The 18,270-nt window shown below is 23.3% G+C and overlaps 7 protein-coding genes across 7 annotated transcripts; 4 read left to right on the forward strand and 3 right to left on the reverse strand.

The window, feature by feature from the left end:
* Positions 1-267: 267 nt before the first annotated feature.
* On the forward strand, positions 268-1,454 carry DICPUDRAFT_74801 (uncharacterized protein; the record flags this gene model as incomplete). Its single annotated transcript, XM_003283771.1, has 2 exons — positions 268-415; positions 511-1,454. The coding sequence occupies 2 exons, from the start codon at positions 268-270 to the stop codon at positions 1,452-1,454; spliced, it is 1,092 nt and encodes a 363-aa protein (XP_003283819.1).
* Positions 1,455-1,630: 176 nt separating this feature from the next.
* On the reverse strand, positions 1,631-5,249 carry DICPUDRAFT_147550 (uncharacterized protein; the record flags this gene model as incomplete). The annotated part of the gene is made up of 3 exons (XM_003283798.1): positions 1,631-2,010; positions 2,090-4,824; positions 4,894-5,249. The coding sequence occupies 3 exons, from the start codon at positions 5,247-5,249 to the stop codon at positions 1,631-1,633; spliced, it is 3,471 nt and encodes a 1,156-aa protein (XP_003283846.1).
* Positions 5,250-6,104: 855 nt separating this feature from the next.
* On the forward strand, positions 6,105-7,869 carry DICPUDRAFT_45073 (uncharacterized protein; the record flags this gene model as incomplete). The annotated part of the gene is made up of 2 exons (XM_003283772.1): positions 6,105-6,312; positions 6,386-7,869. The coding sequence occupies 2 exons, from the start codon at positions 6,105-6,107 to the stop codon at positions 7,810-7,812; spliced, it is 1,635 nt and encodes a 544-aa protein (XP_003283820.1). The 3' UTR covers positions 7,813-7,869.
* A 337-nt stretch (positions 7,870-8,206) lies between these two features.
* DICPUDRAFT_96494 (uncharacterized protein) lies at positions 8,207-12,928 on the forward strand (the record flags this gene model as incomplete). The annotated part of the gene is made up of 2 exons (XM_003283773.1): positions 8,207-12,295; positions 12,367-12,928. The coding sequence occupies 2 exons, from the start codon at positions 8,207-8,209 to the stop codon at positions 12,871-12,873; spliced, it is 4,596 nt and encodes a 1,531-aa protein (XP_003283821.1). The 3' UTR covers positions 12,874-12,928.
* A 66-nt stretch (positions 12,929-12,994) lies between these two features.
* Positions 12,995-14,180, reverse strand: DICPUDRAFT_147553 (uncharacterized protein; the record flags this gene model as incomplete). The annotated part of the gene is made up of 4 exons (XM_003283799.1): positions 12,995-13,104; positions 13,176-13,506; positions 13,574-13,759; positions 13,929-14,180. The coding sequence occupies 4 exons, from the start codon at positions 14,178-14,180 to the stop codon at positions 12,995-12,997; spliced, it is 879 nt and encodes a 292-aa protein (XP_003283847.1).
* Positions 14,181-15,148: 968 nt separating this feature from the next.
* Positions 15,149-16,976, forward strand: ABCB5 (ABC transporter B family protein; the record flags this gene model as incomplete). Its single annotated transcript, XM_003283774.1, has 2 exons — positions 15,149-16,126; positions 16,200-16,976. The coding sequence occupies 2 exons, from the start codon at positions 15,149-15,151 to the stop codon at positions 16,974-16,976; spliced, it is 1,755 nt and encodes a 584-aa protein (XP_003283822.1).
* A 115-nt stretch (positions 16,977-17,091) lies between these two features.
* Positions 17,092-18,117, reverse strand: DICPUDRAFT_74807 (uncharacterized protein; the record flags this gene model as incomplete). The annotated part of the gene is made up of 1 exon (XM_003283800.1): positions 17,092-18,117. One exon carries the CDS (start codon positions 18,115-18,117, stop codon positions 17,092-17,094), a length of 1,026 nt encoding a protein of 341 aa, XP_003283848.1.
* Positions 18,118-18,270: the final 153 nt, after the last annotated feature.

An 18,270-nucleotide genomic window follows, 5' to 3' on the forward strand; every position in this document is an offset into this window, starting at 1 on the left:
AAAATTTCCTTTTTTTATTTACATTTTATAATTTTATAAATATTTAATTAAATGTAAAAGATATTTTTATAAAAACAAAAAAGAAATAAATCTTTTGAAATAAATAAAGTTAATTTTTAAATTTAATTTATTAATTTTTTATTTTAAATTAAAAATTAGTTATAATTTAAAATAAAAAATGATTTAAAATTATAAATAGTATTGTTATTATTTTAAAACTTACTATATTTATTTTATTAATATAAATAAATCTTGTTTGTAAAAAAAATGAATACTATATTTTTAATACCAATAAAAAAATATTTTTATTTTTATTTAAAGTCAATTCAACAATCATATTTAATTCACTTAAGTAATAATGAAAATAGAAATAGTAATTTTGAATTCAATATTATGGAAATTGGTACTAATGATTGTTAGTTTTATATTTTTATTTATGATTTTAATATTTATTAAAAAATTAATTTTATAATCTTTTTATTTTAATTAAAATTGTTTTTATTTATTTAGGTAAAAATTCTATTATTGTTATAAATAAATTAATGAAATATTTAAAAATTAAAAGTAATAATAAAATAATTAATAGTCTAAGGGGTAATAATAAAATCAAAATATTATTTAATAATGAAAACTATATATCAATTTTAAATGAAATCAACCAATTTACAAATGAAATGGATGAAAATAATTATATTAGAATTTCAAATAACATTGATTATAGTTTACTAAACAAATCTCATTTCAAGCAAATAACTAGTAATGAATCAGTAGATTTTATAATTTCAACATTTTTATTTCAAAATAGTATTTATGATGAAAGATATTATAAAAATGAAGATTCCATCATCATGGGGCAAAAAACAAGAGAATACTCTACCTATTGCATAAATCAACTATCCGGTTTACTGAGCTTACGTGAAAAGGAATTAAAAAAAAACGGAACAATGATTATTACAATTATTGGTGAATATAATATTTTATTTCATAAAATTTTCAATATTATAAAATTAATATTAAAAAACCAATTAATAATAAATAACAATAACAATAACAACAATAATCAAAATAATTTAATTGATGAAAATAATTTAAATAATATATTAAATAAAATAGTTTTACCAATTAATTTTTATACCAAGTATGAAATAAATGAAGTTATTAAACAATTAGAACTCAAAAAATCAAATTTATCATTAGTAGAATGCATTGGTGACCATTTAGTCTCCCCAAATCAAGACTTTAATCAATTTTTTATATTTTTAAATAATTTTATAGAACTCAATTTTAAAAAGCTATTATTTAAATATTGCTTTTCAAATAATGAATTCATAGATAGGTTTTATAGTTTATTTTTTACAAGTCTAAAAGAACATTTAACAACCAAAGATACATGTAAACAAATAATAAAAGATTTCAGATTAAATTATTATATTTTATCATTTTCAAAAAAATAATAATAATAAAAAAAAAAATGATTTATAAAAAAAACTTATTAAAATTAAATTCCTATTTTTTCTAATTAAACTTTAAATATTAATAATATTATTATATATAGATATTATTTATTATTTTTATTTTTATATTTATTAATTTTATTTTATTTTTATTTTATATTTTATATTATTTTATTTTATTGCTTTGTTTTTTTTCTATTGATTGATTTCATTAAATTTTCTAAACGATGATAAATGTTTAAAAAGGTTGGTCTTTCTTCTACTGATTGATTCCAACAGTCTTGAATTGTGGTTTTAAAAACTTCATGACAGTTTTCAGGTATTTCTAATCTTTTACCAGATTTTAATAATTCTTTAACATCGTAGGGATCCATTCCGTCAAATGGTATATTATTAGTTACTAATTCCCATAAAATGGTACCAAATGAGAATACATCTGATTTTTCTGAAAATTGTTTACTATTTAAAATTTCTGGTGCTGCATAATATGCATAAGCTAAACGACTTTGATCAACACCATATGAATCTTTTCTTTTTGCAAATGATGCTAATCCAACTATTTTATAAAAAATTAAATAGATAATATTAGTAAATATAACTTTATAAATGTTTTTTTTTTATAATGGATAACTTACAATCTGCAATTTTAATTTTTAAATTATTTGTTACTAATAAATTTTTTGTTTTTAAATCTGTATGGTAAATTGGTGGTTCATAAGTTGATAGATGATAACAACCTAAAGCTACACAAATTGCAAAACTGAGAATTTGTTTAAAATCTAATTTAATTAATTTTTCACGGTGTAACAAGTCATGTAATGAACCACGAGGCAAATATTCGGTAATAATATAACAATAATTTCCGCTTTTACAAGCACCATAGTAGGCTAATAAATTATCGTGTGGTTTTAATTTTGAAAGGATACCAACTTCTCTACGGAAATCATCTAATGATTTATTTGATTGCAATTCGATTTGTTTAATTGCAACATCTTTTGAACGCCATAGACCATGATATACTTTACTGAATCCACCTTGACCAATTAATGATTCAAATTTTAATTCGTCATAATCGATTTCCCAAGCATACTTAATTCTTGGAGGTGTTTTGATTAAATTGAAAGGTAAATTTGAAGAGGTATTGAGCAAATGTATATTACCTGTGCTAAGACTTCTTTCCAGTGTAATATTATTATTTGTAATGGTTAGGGTATTCTGCTTGTTGATATCAGTTTCAGTATGACTTCTTGGATTCGAAGAATAAATAGTTTGTTGTTGTTGATCATCATTAATATTTATGAATGGATAAGATGGTGAGCTTGAACTGAGAGGTTTTTTTATACTTATTAGGGGTGGTGTAGAATCATTCAATAGATCTAAGCTTTTATTTAATGATTCTGATAACTCGTTACTGGGGTTGGTATCGATATAGTTACTGGTGGCGGGGGTTGAGTTGAGACTACTGTTACTATCAAAAAGTGGAGGAGTTGATGATGAAAAATTTGATTCTTGTGAATTTAAAAGTGGTGAAATAGTATTACTATCACAATTGCTATTTAAATAATCTAAATCGACATCTGGGTTTTTCATATGATAACGGATTGCTTTAATACCTAAATGATAATAGGATGGTAATGGATTACCATCTGTACCAATCTCTCTAATAGAACGACACTTTAAAAAACTGATGGGTAAAGATGTAATTTGATTGTTGTATAGTTGTAAATCTACCAATTTTGTTAGAAAACCAATATTCTCGGGTAACTCTTTTAGGTTGTTATTGTTTAAATTTAATTTCTTTAAATTTCCAAGATAACAAATTGGCTCTGGTAATAACTCCATAAGGTTGTTTGAGGCATTGAGTTCGATTAAAGACTCTAAATTATTGATTGCATATGGGAGCGACTTGATTTTATTATTAGAGATGGTTAGTTTTGCTAAACGAGGTAAACTTGCAACAATTTTATCTGGTAATACGCTAATTTGATTATAATCTAAAGAGAGACTATGGAGTTTTACCAAATGTCTTAGGGAGTTTGGAATATCTATCAGTTCGTTGTGTGAAAGATTTAATTGTTTTAAATTTTTTAACCTTTGTATACAAGAGCCAATACCTTCAATTTTGTTGAATGATAAATCTAATGTTTGAAGCTGTGATAGTGGTTCTACACATTCTGGTGGAATAGTGGAGATCTTGTTGTTGTCCAATACTAATTTCTTTAAATTTATTAAATTGCCAGTGGTTGGAAATCTTGATAATAAATTATTTGATAAATAAAGCTCACGAAGACTTTTTAAGTTGCCCATCTCTCTACATGTATCTTCTAATCTATTATGTGATAGATCCAATATAGTTAGATTTCTTAAAGTTTCGATTGTAGTTGGTATATAGGTTAAGTTGTTATTAAACATAATTAATTGCTCTAGTTTTGATATCTTTTCAAATGAATCTAGTGGTATATTGGATATATTATTGAATGATAAGTCTATAATCTTATAATTTTTTACAAATGGTTCATCAAAACTTGGAAATTCATTTAATTCTTGTTCTGATAAATCTAATTCTGATGAGTTTGATGATAAATTATTATTTGAGTTTGAATTATTAGTTGTATTAAAAAATAAAAATGGTTGATTTTGTTCTTGTTTTTGAATATCATTTGATTTTTGATTTTGGTTTTGATTTTGATTTTGATGTTGATTTTGTTGATTATCATCTTGATGATTTTCATAATTTGAAAATAATTGAACAGTTTTATTTAATAAAAATATATTATTACTACTATTGTTATTAAGATCTGCACCATTTAAATTATCATTATTGCTATTATTATTAATTAAATTATTATCGATATTATAATCCTTGTTACTATTATCTTTATCAGGATCTGAACCATTAAATATAATACCACTATTATTACTAATATTTAAACTATTTCTTATTGTGTCATTATTATCTATTTTACTACCACTACTAACTGATAATGATAAATTTGAAAAATTATTTATAATTTTATTTTCTTCAACTATACTATTATCATGGTTATTATTTATTTTTTCTTGTTTATTTTCTTTACAATTATTACTATTATCTACATTATATACAGTTTGTTGTTGTTGTTGTTGTTGTTGTTCTTGTTGTTCTTGTTGTTCTTTCTCTTGTTGATATTGATTATTTTCAAAATATTTATCAATGTTTTCAAAGTCCGTTTCATCCAATCCATTTGAAGATTCATGAGAAATACTTTCTTGGTCCATTAAATCTTCATCATCGTTATGGTCTGCATCTTCATCATAATCTTCATCATATTGTAAGCTTGAGTCGAATTCCTTGCTATCATTAATTGACCTATCGTTTAAACTTTCATAACTATAGAAAAGAAAAATATATAAATAAATAATCTTACTTTTTTATTATATTTATAAATAATAAGCTTACCTTTGGTTTAGATTTTGATTAGGATAAATAATATGTAAACTTTGATGACCTTGGTAAAGACGACCTCTACTTAATTGTAATTGGGAGTGTTTGGGTGTATAATAATCTATATTTTTTATTCTATTATAATCTATTTCTTCTTGTTCAAAATTATTATTTTTATTACTATTATTATTATTATTATTATTATTACTATTATTACTATTATTACTATTACTATTGTTACATTCTATATAGTTGAAACTATTATCGCTACATTCTATATAGTTAAAGTTATTACTGCTTGTATTACACTCATTGTCGTCTTCGTTTCCATCAGGATCTCCATTCCCTATGTAGCCAATAGACTTGCTCATGTGTGAATGTGTGTGTGTATGTGTGTGTGTTTTTTTTTTGTTGTTATATACTAAAAACTATAAAATATATAACAATTTTGATTTAATTTTTTTTTTAAAAAAAAAAAAAAAAATTATTTAATCTAAAGATTGTTTTTTTTTTTTTTAATAGTGTGTTTAGTCACTAATTAATTGTTTTAAAACAATAATAGATAATTTTAAAAAAAAATTACATATAAAGTAAAAAAAAAATAAATAAATTTAAGTATGGAAAAAAAAAATTATAAACAAAATATTTTTTTTTCGTTTTTTTTTATTTTTTTATTTTAAAATTTTTTTAGTTGAATAAATATTTTTTATTTTTATTTTTATTATAACACACCACAGTAATTTAAATTACTGGTTTCTTTTAATTTTTCTATTTATTAATTTGATTAATAAGGAAAAAAAAAAAAGATTACACAATTCAGTATAAATAGAGATAATCAGTATATATATATACACCCTCTAAAAGTAAATAAAAAAACCAAAAAAAAAAAAAAAATTATTTTAAAAAATTTTCCTAAATTTTTAAAATAAAAAAAATAAAATAAAAAAAAATATATTATTTTATTTTATTTTATTTTTTATTTTTATATTAATTATTTTATTTTTTATTTTATTTTTTATTTTTAATAATAATTAGTAATATAATAAAAAATATCTTTTTTTTATTTTTTATTTTTATTTTTTCTTTATTCCCAACTTCAATATCATTAATAATACATATTATTATTATTGTAATTATTTTATTTTATAAAAATTTTTTTTTTTTAGTTTAGTTTTAATTAATAAAATTATTTAAATTTATTTTGTTTCATTAATTTTAAATAAAAAATGACAGAATTAAATAATAAAGAATTATTCGAATTATTCAGTGAATGTTCAAGTTTAACAAGTATTGCTGACGATATATTTAATAGCGTCCAAGAGTCAAGTAAAGAGAACATCAAATCTATAGATATAAACTCGGCAGAGCAACAGTTAAATTTGGTTATTGAGAATTATAGTAAATCAATTTCAATTTTAAATCATATTAAAAATAGTAAGTATTAAACTAATATTTCATAAAAAAGCTATAACACACTTTTCTAATTTTTAATTTTGAAAAAAAAAAGATGAAAATTATTTAGATTTTAAAAATGAAGTTGAAAATAGTTTATATTCAACAAATTTAAAAAGAAATAAAACCATTGAGTTAAAAGGAAAAATAATAGCAAGTAATATTCCAGAAAATAATGTCAAAAGAATTTTTACATTATCTCAATGCACAGTTTATAGATGGCAAGAAGATATCAATAAGGCAGCAAGTCAACAAAAAACAAATTTTTCACCAAATATTAATCAAGTTATAGAAAAGGAAATTTTGGGTACAGGTAATTTTCAATTGTTAAAATTAAAAGAAGATAATTCATTAAATTTAATAAAAGTGAAGATCCAAGGCAATGAAAAAGATGGTGATCGAGATCAAACATTTATCATTACACCTGAAACTGGTATATTGGTTTATCAAAGAGGCCATTATATTCTACAAGTAGATAGTTACTTTTATGGTTTAATATTGCCAGAGAATATTCCGCCAGCATACATTGATGTTTTGGAGAAACTTTTGGTATCCATTTCATATCTTGTTGCATTACCACCCACTCAAGAAACAACCACTACAACCACTACAACCACTACAACCACTACAAGCACATCATCAACCACAGTAATTGTAGATCCAAATGATCCAAATAACAAAGAGGTAAGTATTGTAGTATCATCGATAAAATCAGCCTCAAGTGGTATAGATTCAGGGTCCCAATCAATAGTCAATGGTATATTAACAGCATCAGCAATGATTTCAATTGGATTAAGAGGTGGTGGATTTTTATTAAAATCTAAACTTGATAAAAACGAAGAGCCAGCTACAGTTAGTCCTTTTGTTATTAAAAGTGTAGATGCTATTAAGGGTGTTACTCCATACGCTAAGCAAGGTTCACTTTTTTTAATCGATTCAGTTAGTACCGTTGTAGCAGGTGTTGGTAATGGTATTGTTTCTGGTGTCAAGTATTTCATCCCAGAAAATCAAAATGGTGAAAAAGAAAACGAAACTTTTAATGCAGCAGTAGATTTTGGTAAACAATCATTCAAATCTATTTCTTCAATAGTCGGTGCTGTTGGTGATGGCATTTCTCAAATTTATGACGAAGCCACTGGTACAACTGTAGATGTCTTAAATCACAAATATGGTGAACATGTCGCTACAATCACTGATAAATCATTTTCGGCAAGTAAAGATATATTTGATACCGCCATGAATATAAGAGGTCTAGGTTTTAATATTGCTAAAAAAGGTGGTAAAACTATTGTAGAAGAATCATTCATAAAGAAAACAGAAACATCACAGTTATTATTAGAAACAAATGGTGAAGTAGAATTACAAAAAACTCTACAAATTGAAGAACAATCAACTATCACTTTAGAAAAAGAATCAGATATATTTGAAGATAATGAAGAAAATCAAGAAAATCAAGAAAATCAAGAAAATCAAGAAAATTAATTTAAATGAAATAAAGATATAGTTGTATTAGTAAATATTATAAAATATATTATTATATCAAAAAAAAAAAAAGAACCAATTATAAAATATTTTTCAAATAATTATAATTATATTTTGGTCAAACAGTTATTTATTTTCTTTGAACTTTTATAGTTACAATTTTTTTTACAAACAATGATTCTTCTAAAAATCACAAAAAATAGATTTTTTTTAATTTTTTTTTTTTAAAAAATTTTTTTTTTATAACTTTTTTTTTCAAATTTTTTTTTTTTTTTTAATTAATTATTTCTTATAAAATAAATAAATTTTAATTCATATTCATTTATTATATTTATATTTATTTGTTGTACCATAAAATTATAAAATAAAATTATTAAATAATAATAATAATATAATGAATAAATTAAAAAAATCTATAAATGGAGAAAATGAAAACCAATTACCACCTATTCCAATATTTAGAGGTATCAACTTTTATATAATGGGGCTTGGTTTTAGTGAAACTACACAGTTGAAGGCATTGATCAAATCATATGGTGGTGATGTTGCATTTCAAATTAATAAAAATGTAAAATATTTATTAATTAGCAAAGAAGAGTTAGAAAAGAATATGAACTCAACAAAAATTCAAAGTGCAATTAAAATACCAACTATCGAAATCTTATCAATAGAATTCATTTCTCATTGTATTGAAAAGAGATATCTACCATTAGAATCAGTTAAGGAATTTGTAATTTATGATAGAGAAAAAAATAATAATAGTAATAACAATAACAATAATGATAATAACGATGATAATAATAATAATGCAAATGAGGATTCAATAGAAAATATTATTAAAATATTAAAAAAAGATTTAAATTTAAATAATCAAACAAACAATACCTCATCCAATAATAATAATAATAATAATAATTCAACAACTAATAATTATTTAAATAGTTTAGAAAATATTAAACTAAAAAAATTAAATATAAAATTATTTATATCATCAACTTTTTTAGATATGGAAGGAGAGAGGGAGAATATTGTAAAATATTTAATACCAGAAATTAGAAATTATTGTAATGATAGAAATATTGAATTTAGCTTTGTAGATTTAAGATGGGGTCTAGTTGAAAATAAGGATTTAATAAAAAAATCAACCATTTCAACATGTCTTCAAGAGGTATCAACAAGTAATTATTTCATTTCATTAGTTGGTAACAGATATGGTTGGTCAAGTGGTGAAGAATATTCTGAGTCATTCAATTTAGCTTCAATTTACTATCCATGGATTAAAGAAAAAGAGGGCAAGAGTATTACAGAATTAGAAATATTACAAGCTTTAAAAAATAAAGATTTAAAATCATTACATTTTTATTTTAAAGATCAACAACAACAACAACAATCATCAACTAATACAACTAATGATCAACCAAAATTAATAGAATCAATTAAAATTGAAGAGAACCCAGAAAAACTAAATCAATTAAAATCATATTTAAAATCAAATTATAATGATAAAATCAAAAATTATAATCAAATCAATTCATTGATATCATCAATTTTTAAAGATTTAATAAAATCAATTGATTCAGATTTAAATAACTATCAACAATCACAATTACAAATTCCACTTTTTAAAAATATTAATAGTAATAGTAACTCTTTAAATCTCTTTGATTTTGAAAAGAATCAATCATATTTAAAATCATTATTAAAAATAAAATATATTGAAAATAGTTCATTTTATAAACTCAATAGTTTTATCATTAGTAACAGTGACGCCGATGAGTCCAAGCCATTTATTATTACTTCAGCTGTCGGTTTCGGTAAATCAACCTACATTTCAAATTGGTTATCAAGTTTATCAAGTTCTACTCTAGTTAGCAGCCGTAATACTCTAGTTGTCAATTTCTTTATTGGTTTGACCATAAACAGTAAAAATAGAATCGAGTTACTACGTCAATTATTTAGCATCATTAAAGACTATTACAGGATCCCAATACCACTTTCTGAAAATCCAGAGGATTTCAAAGAGGAAGTTAATTATTGGTTTGATATGGCAACAAAGGATGGAAGAAAATTAATTATAATTTTCGATTCAATTGATTGTATCGAAAAGCAAGATGAAAAAGAAAAAATCACCGATATCATTAGTCAAATTTTACCATCAAAGTACCCTCAAAATGTTAAAATTGTACTCTCTTGTTATTTAGATAATTATACAGAAATTTCAGAATACTTTAATATTTCAATTGAAAAGAATGAAAACTTAATTCAACCATTAGCTGGCTTTGCAGGCGAACAAGAGATTTTGTTATTTGCCGAAACTTATTTACGTCAATATAGCAAAGAGTTGGATTTGGTACAAACTGAGATTTTAAAGAAGTTTTCAAAGAGTTGCAAAAATCCATTCTTTTTATCCAATGTATTAGGAGAGTTGGTTACAATTGGTGATTATAAAACCCTTAATGAAAAGTTAATTATGCTTTTATCAACACAAGCTCCACTACAATTTTATCTTTATTTGATGGGTAAGTGGGAAACTGATTCAAACTATCCAGAATCTTTAGCAGCAAATATTGTAAAGTTAATTTATCTTTCTGGTAATGGTTTGTATGAACAAGAGATCTTATCTATTTTAGGTTTAAAATCAAGTCATGGGTTCTTTTCACAAATTAAACATATTTTTACTATGGGCTCTACAGATAACTACTATTCAATTTTATCACCATTTTTAAAGATTGCAATTCATCTCAAATACTTTAACCAACCTTCCCTTCAGGCCGATGAGCTAAAGTCCAAGCTTGTAAACTATTTCAATAAAACTGATGAACAAGTAGAAAAAGAATTGCAAGATCTTTCTATCAAGGACAATTGGTTATACAAAAAGATATTCTTAAAAAGAAAAATTGAATATTTACCAAGAATTTTAATGGAAATGAAAGATAAATCAAAGTTAAAAGAATTTTTATTGGATTTTAAAAATTTAAACCTTTTATCAAAATCAGAATTGGGCAAAATTAACATTGTCAATTATTGGAGTTTCATTGAAACCAATGATAAGAAATCAATAGTCGACCTCTACAACCACAGGTATGTACAGTATTGTAATATGCACCCACCTATGGAAGAATTAGCATTGACCACCTATAATATTGGTTTATTGTTTGAGCAACTCTCAATGTACGAAGAAGCATATACTCTTATCGAAAAATCACAAGAATATCATATTCAACTCTATGGTGACTCTCACAGAATGGTAGCAAATGATCTAAAGAGATTGGTATTGATCAATATTAAAACCAGTAAATATGAAAGATCCGAATATCAAGCAGAAAAGTTACTCTTCATCTCTGAACAACTTTATGGCAAAGAAAATATTGGTAGTGTAGAATCCTTGCAACTAAATGGTTTAATTCAAAAGAAGAAGACTCAATATTTAAAATCATTAAATTATTATTTAGCCTCCTTAAAAATCATCGTCAATTATTTAAATTTAAATGTATCAAATTATAAACTATTGGTTTTATTATTTAATTTAAATTTTGATAATGATTTTGAAGTCAATATTAATAGTTTAAATAATGAATTATCAAGTGATTCATCAGTAGTCAATTCCAACAACGATAATCAATCAGGTTTATATTTCAATATCAAATTTGGTGAATTGTTTTTAAATATTGGTGATGTATTTAGAAAACTAGGCAAGTTTGATATATCTATTCAATTCTATAGCAAGACCTTAAAGATCTTTAATAACCTTAGAAAACCAAATCATCCATGTTTCTCTGAATTATACAAGAATTTAGGTTTGGTTTATAAAAAGAATGGCGATTACGAGAAAGCAGTTGAAAACTATCAAAAATCTTTAGAAATCATTAGATCAAACTATGGTGAACAACATGTAGAGTATGGATTGGTTTTATGTGATTTAGCGGATACCAAAAGAAAAGAAGAAAAGTATCAAGAAGCTCAAGATTTATATTATCAATCATTAGAAATCTTAAATAAGAAATTAAACAAAGACTCCAGTATTGAAATCGCAGAAATTTATAACGATTTAGGTTTAATTAAGAAAAAGCAAAGTAATTATAAAGAAGCAGTTGAACTATATCAAAAATCAATCGTAATAGCTCAAAGATCACTTGGAAAATCTCACTTGAAGATTTCATTTTTCAATTTAAATTTAGCAGATTGTTATAGAAAAATTGGTGATTATAAAGTTGCAGAGCAATATTACACCAAATGTTTATCCATCACTCAAGAGAATTTAGGTTATGATCACATTGAAGTTGCTGAAATTTTAAATAGCATTGGTTTAATTTATAAAAAGCAAGGAAAGTATCAACAAGCAGAAAGAGAATATAAACGTGCAATTATAATCATAAATAAATCATTAGGCAATGATCATTATAAAAATGGTATCTATATGAATAATTTAGCAGATATTTATAGAAAAGTTAATAACGTTGAATTAGCAAACACATATTATAATGTAAGTTAAAATAACTATAATAATTTTATAGATATATTATAAATTTATTAATAAAATTTCTTTTTTTATAGAAATCATTAAAAATTATTGAAAAATCATTAGGTAAAGAGCATTCAGAATATGCAGAAGTTATTTATTGTATGGGTTTATTACAATTATCATTAGAAAACTATAACAAATCAATCGAATTAATTAATCAAGCTATTGAAATTATTATAAACCACTTTAATTCATCGCATGTTAAAGTTGGAATTTTCAAAAATTCATTAGCCGAAGCAATGATTGCAAAAGCCAAAGCATTACCAGATCCACGTCAATTCTCCAACAATCTTGAAGAAATGGAAACTGTTCGTCAACTATTTGAATCAAGCCAAACTATTTTAACTACAGAGTTTGGTACCCATATTCACCCAGAAATTGCAGATCTTTTAGTTACTAAAGCAGAATTCGAATTTCAATTTGGCAGTCATTCAAAATCTTTAGATTACTTTAAAGAAGCATTAGAAATAGTTTCCAAAGTTTATGATGAAAATCATTTTAAATATCAACAAATTTATGATAGAATTAGATATTTTTAAAAAAGATAAAAAGGATAAAATAAAAAAATAAATAAAATTTGTATTTTTAAAAAGTAGATTATAATTTTTAGTTTTATAACTTTATTTTTATTATTTATTATTTATTTTATTTTTTATTATTTTACCATGGTTCTATGACATTATAAAGTGATTCATAGTATTCAGGGTTTGTTAATGGTAATACTAAAACTGCAAAACCTAATAAACCTATAATAAAACAAATTCCAATGACTATTTTTTAAAAAAAAAGAAAACTATTAGTTTTTTATATTTTATTATTCTATTATTTTATAAATATTTACCTTGTTTATATTTATGATATGAAATACCACCAAAGTTTGGTAAACCCATAATATTACAGAATGCATGTACAATGAAACAACTGAGGATATTGCCAGTTCTAAAGAATAAAAATGCAGAAAACATACCAAATAAACTTGTGAAACAAATTTGAATAATGGTTTTGATTAGTGTAACTAATAATTTCTTATTATTTAATGGGAACATATGGTGCATATGTGCAAATCCAAATAAAAATGGTGATAAAATTATAATTGGTCTAATTTTAAAACCTGCAAAAAATAAAATTGGACATATAACTGATCTAAATACAACTTCTTCTACTAATGGTCCCTGAATATTATGAATTAGTTTACTATTTTAACAAATTTTAAAGTACAGTTATAAAATAAATACATACAACTATATAATCTCTTAAACTTTCAAAATTAAAATAAATTTTAAAAGTATCATCATCTTCATCAGTTAATGCCATTACAACTGGTCCAAAAAATAATATTATTGTTAAAAACAATGGTCCAAATGAATTTATTAAATCTCTAAAATTAAGTGGTATACCAATAATTTCTAAAAATATTGTAAATTTCTAAAAAATAATAAAAATTAGTAAGGGGGAAAAAAATAATATGTTATAATGGCTATGATTATAACTATGGTTATAATTTAACTATTTGATTATGATTATGGTTATATTATGAATGATTATGACTACGATTATGATCATGATTATTATGATTGTGACTATGATAAATTACATTATTTGAATTTGGTATTAATAAATATAAAACTACTAATGAAAATATAGTTGAAAATAAAACCCTTCTTAATCTTTTTTTAATAACTATTGGATCATTTCTATTAGTTACTACATTCCTAAAGTATAATACAACTACAAAAAATATTGATAAAAATATGCTTAATAATATTGATGATGACTTTTCTATATTTGGGAATAGCCTATCTCTATTATTGAGTATAAACTCTTTGTTATTATTTATATATCCCATTATTATATTTGAAAAATTTAATATAATGCAAAAAAAAAAAAAAAAAAAAAAAAAATTAATGAAAAAAAAAATTTTATGATATTTTAAAAAAAAAAAAAAAAAAGCTTAATATTGTTATATTACTTTTTTTATTAATTTTTTGTTTTTAGTATTTTAAAAACCTATTTAATTTTCAAAATTCCTAACTCTATAATAAATAATACCATTAATAAATTAATTAGATTCCTTTAAAAGGATTGAATTAAAATTATAGGCAAAATATCTTCTTTTTTTTTTTTGTATTTAAAACAAATTATTTAATAAATTATTGTAATAATTACCATTATAATATACTAATTAAAACTTTAATTTCATTCTAGAATATGCAAACATAATTTGATGATCAAATTAATTAGTTTTTTTTTTTTTTTTTTTTTTTTTTTTTTGTAAACAAAAGATTTTTTAAAATTATTTTTTTTTTTTAATTTTATTAATTTTTTTATTTATTTTAAATTATTTTATTTTTTTTATTTTTTTCAAAAATTATTTTTCATTATCAAATAAATATACTTATGTATATTTGAAAAAAAAAACTAAATATTTAATTAAAATAAACCATGTATAGGATTGGGTTATACCAATCCCTATCTAAAAGCAATAGGGGTTTTTCAACACTGAATTCAGTTCATAACCAAATTAATAAAAAAATTAATAATTTTAATTCTAATGAAAATAATAAACTAAATAATAATAGAATATTATCAAAAACCACTTTATCTTTTTCCTCTGCCCTATTATCCTCTTCAAATTCTCCATCCTCCTCTTTATCGCCATCATCTTCTATTTTTAGATACTTTTCATCATCTTCTCCCTCTTCTCCATCTCCATCTTCATCTCCATCTCCAAACTCTAATTCTACTATAAAACCAACTGAAAATGATAAAGCAATTAAAAAAATTGAAAAAGAAACCAAAAATTCAACATTGTCAATGTTGACAACTGTATTTAAATATTTATGGCCAAAGGATAATAAAGATTCAAAGATTAGAATTATAACATCCGTAGTATTATTGTTTGGTGCTAAAATTCTTTCAGTACAAGTACCATTTTTATTTAAGGATATTGTAGATAAACTAACTTTAACACAACCAGAAATTATAACATTGCCATTGGGTCTTCTCATGGTATATGGAGCCGTTAGAATTGTTTCTGCAGGTTTTCAAGAACTTAGACAAACTGTTTTCGCCAAGGTTGCACATGACGCAATTAGAGATGTATCAACTACAACTTTCAAAAGACTGCATGACTTGGACTTAACTTTTCATTTATCAAATCAAACTGGTTCACTCAGTCGTATTATAGATCGTGGTTCAAGAGGTATCAATTTCTTATTAAATTCATTGTTATTCCACGTCGTACCAACTGCTTTTGAAATTGGTTTAGTAAGCTACGTAATGTACCATTCATTAGGTTGGGAATTCTCTGCGCTTAGTATTGCAACCATCATTGCATACACAATTTTCACTGTCCGTGTCACTCAATGGAGAACCAAATTCAGAGTCAAAATGAATTCAATGGATAATGAAGCAAACAACAAAATGATGGATTCATTGGTAAATTTTGAAACTGTTAAATATTTCAATAATGAAGCTTTGGAAGTAGAACGTTATCACAAATATTTAAAAGAATACGACAAAGCCTCTTTACAAACCACAAGCAGTTTATCATTCTTGAATTTTGGTCAATCCTTCATCTTTTCTCTTTCAATGGCCGCAATTATGATCATGGCAAGTCAAGGTGTAGTTGATGGTAAATTAACCGTCGGTGATTTAGTTTTAGTAAATGGTTTATTATTCCAAATTTCCTTACCATTAAACTTTTTAGGTACAGTTTATAGAGAAATTAAACAATCTTTAATTGACATGGATCATTTATTTTCATTATTAAATTTAAAACCAACCATTAAGGTAAATCTATTAAAACTATAGATTCTAAAATATCTATAATCATACTAATAATAATTTTTTCTTTATACAATAGGATAAAGAAGATGCTAAACCATTACAATTTAATAATGGTACAATTGTATTTAAAAATATTTCATTCCAATATGGTGAAGGTCAAAACATGGTATTAAATAATGTTTCATTTGAAGTTGAGGGTGGCAAAAGAGTAGCACTTGTAGGTAGCAGCGGTAGTGGTAAGAGTACCATTTTAAAACTTTTATACAGATTTTATGATGTATCTACAGGTTCAATCGAAATTGATGGTCAAGATGTAAGAAATGTTCAATTAGAAAGTTTAAGAAAAAATATTAGTGTTGTTCCACAAGAATCAGTATTATTCAACGAAGATATTTACTACAATATTGCCTATGGTAGACCAGAAGCCACCAGAGAGGAGGTTATCGAAGCTGCCAAAGCCGCTCATATTCATGAAGTAATCATGAAAATGGAAAAAGGATACGATACAATTACTGGCGCTAGAGGATTAAAATTAAGTGGTGGTGAACGTCAAAGAGTTTCAATTGCTCGTGCAATCTTAAAAAATTCACCAATTGTTTTCTATGATGAAGCTACCTCTGCTTTAGATACCGAAAAAGAAAAGTTAATTATGGAATCATTAAAAGAATTATTCAAAAATAGAACTACTTTGATGATTGCTCATAGATTATCAACAATTGTCGATGCCGATGAAATTATTGTTTTAGGTCCAGGCGGTAAAATTTTAGAACGTGGTAATCATCAACAATTATTAGAACTCGACGGAAGATATAGATCAATGTGGTTAGCTCAACAACATGGTCAATCTGATTAAATAAACTAATTTAAAAATAAAAATAAATAAAAAAAAAGACAACAATAATTATTTTTATTTTTTAAATTTTTATAAATATATAAAAATCCCAATTTAAATAACTTTATTTTTATTTTTATTTTCTTCTTTTATAATCGATTATAATTTTATTTTTTTCGGAATCTACTACTTTAATAATTTGATTATTGTCACAATGTACTTGAAGATCTTCGAAAACCCAATCATAAAAGTTTGGTGATCTTTTAACCATTTTAACATAAACAATACCAACTTGAGCTCCTCTATCATGACCCTTGAAAATTGCATCTTCTGGTAATGAAATTGGGATAATTTCTGGTTCACCTTCTTTTGATTTTGGAAGTGGTGGAGCAACATAACGTGTAATTGGAATTCTTAAATATGTCCAAGATGCCATACCACCTTCTTCATTTTGAACCCATCCAAAAATTGGATTAGTAAAACATTTATACCACTTGATACCAGTAATGTGACCACCAAAATTTTTTAAAACTACATCATCTTTATCAAGATAATTCATTGTCATTCTATATGGTAATGTATTTCTTAAATATGATTCATAAAATAAAAATCCAATACTACCAACAATGCTACCAATAATTAATGTCCATTTAGTTTTTGAAATAATTTTTTCCTTTAATGTTTTTGGTTTTTCTTCTTTGTTATTATTATTATTATTATTGTTTTCTTCTTGTTTGTTTTCTTCTTGTTTAGTTTCTTCTTGTTTAGTTTCTTCTTGTTTGGTTTCTTCTTGTTTGGTTTCCTCTTTTTTAATTTCTTCTTGTTTAATTTCCTCTTTTTTACCCTCTACATTTTGTTCTTGTTTAGTTTCTTCTGGTTTAACTTCTTCAGTATCTTTTTTAACTTCAGTATCTTTTTTTAAATCTTTATTTTCATTTATTTGAGTTGAAAAAAATGATTTATTATATTTAATATTAGTGTAATTATTTGATATTATAGATTGTGATGATAATGATTTAATTGAAAATGATTTATCATTATTGTTAATATTATTAACTTTAAAATTATTTATACTCTTTAAAATAAAATTATTGTAAATAACTTTATTATTGATACTATTAGTATTATTTAAAATTCTTAGAAATACTTTAGAATTTTTCATTTTTTATTTAAACAAATAGATAAATGAAATGAAATGTAAAAAATTCGTTTTTTAAAAAAAAAAAAATTTATAAAAATTAAAAAAAAAATGAAAAAATTAAAAAAAAATAATTCAGAAAAAAAATACAAATAAATTTGGATAATTGATTAAAAA

Source organism: Dictyostelium purpureum (assembly GCF_000190715.1).
Source record: "Dictyostelium purpureum unplaced genomic scaffold DICPUscaffold_14, whole genome shotgun sequence".
Classification (NCBI taxonomy): Eukaryota; Evosea; class Eumycetozoa; order Dictyosteliales; family Dictyosteliaceae; genus Dictyostelium; species Dictyostelium purpureum.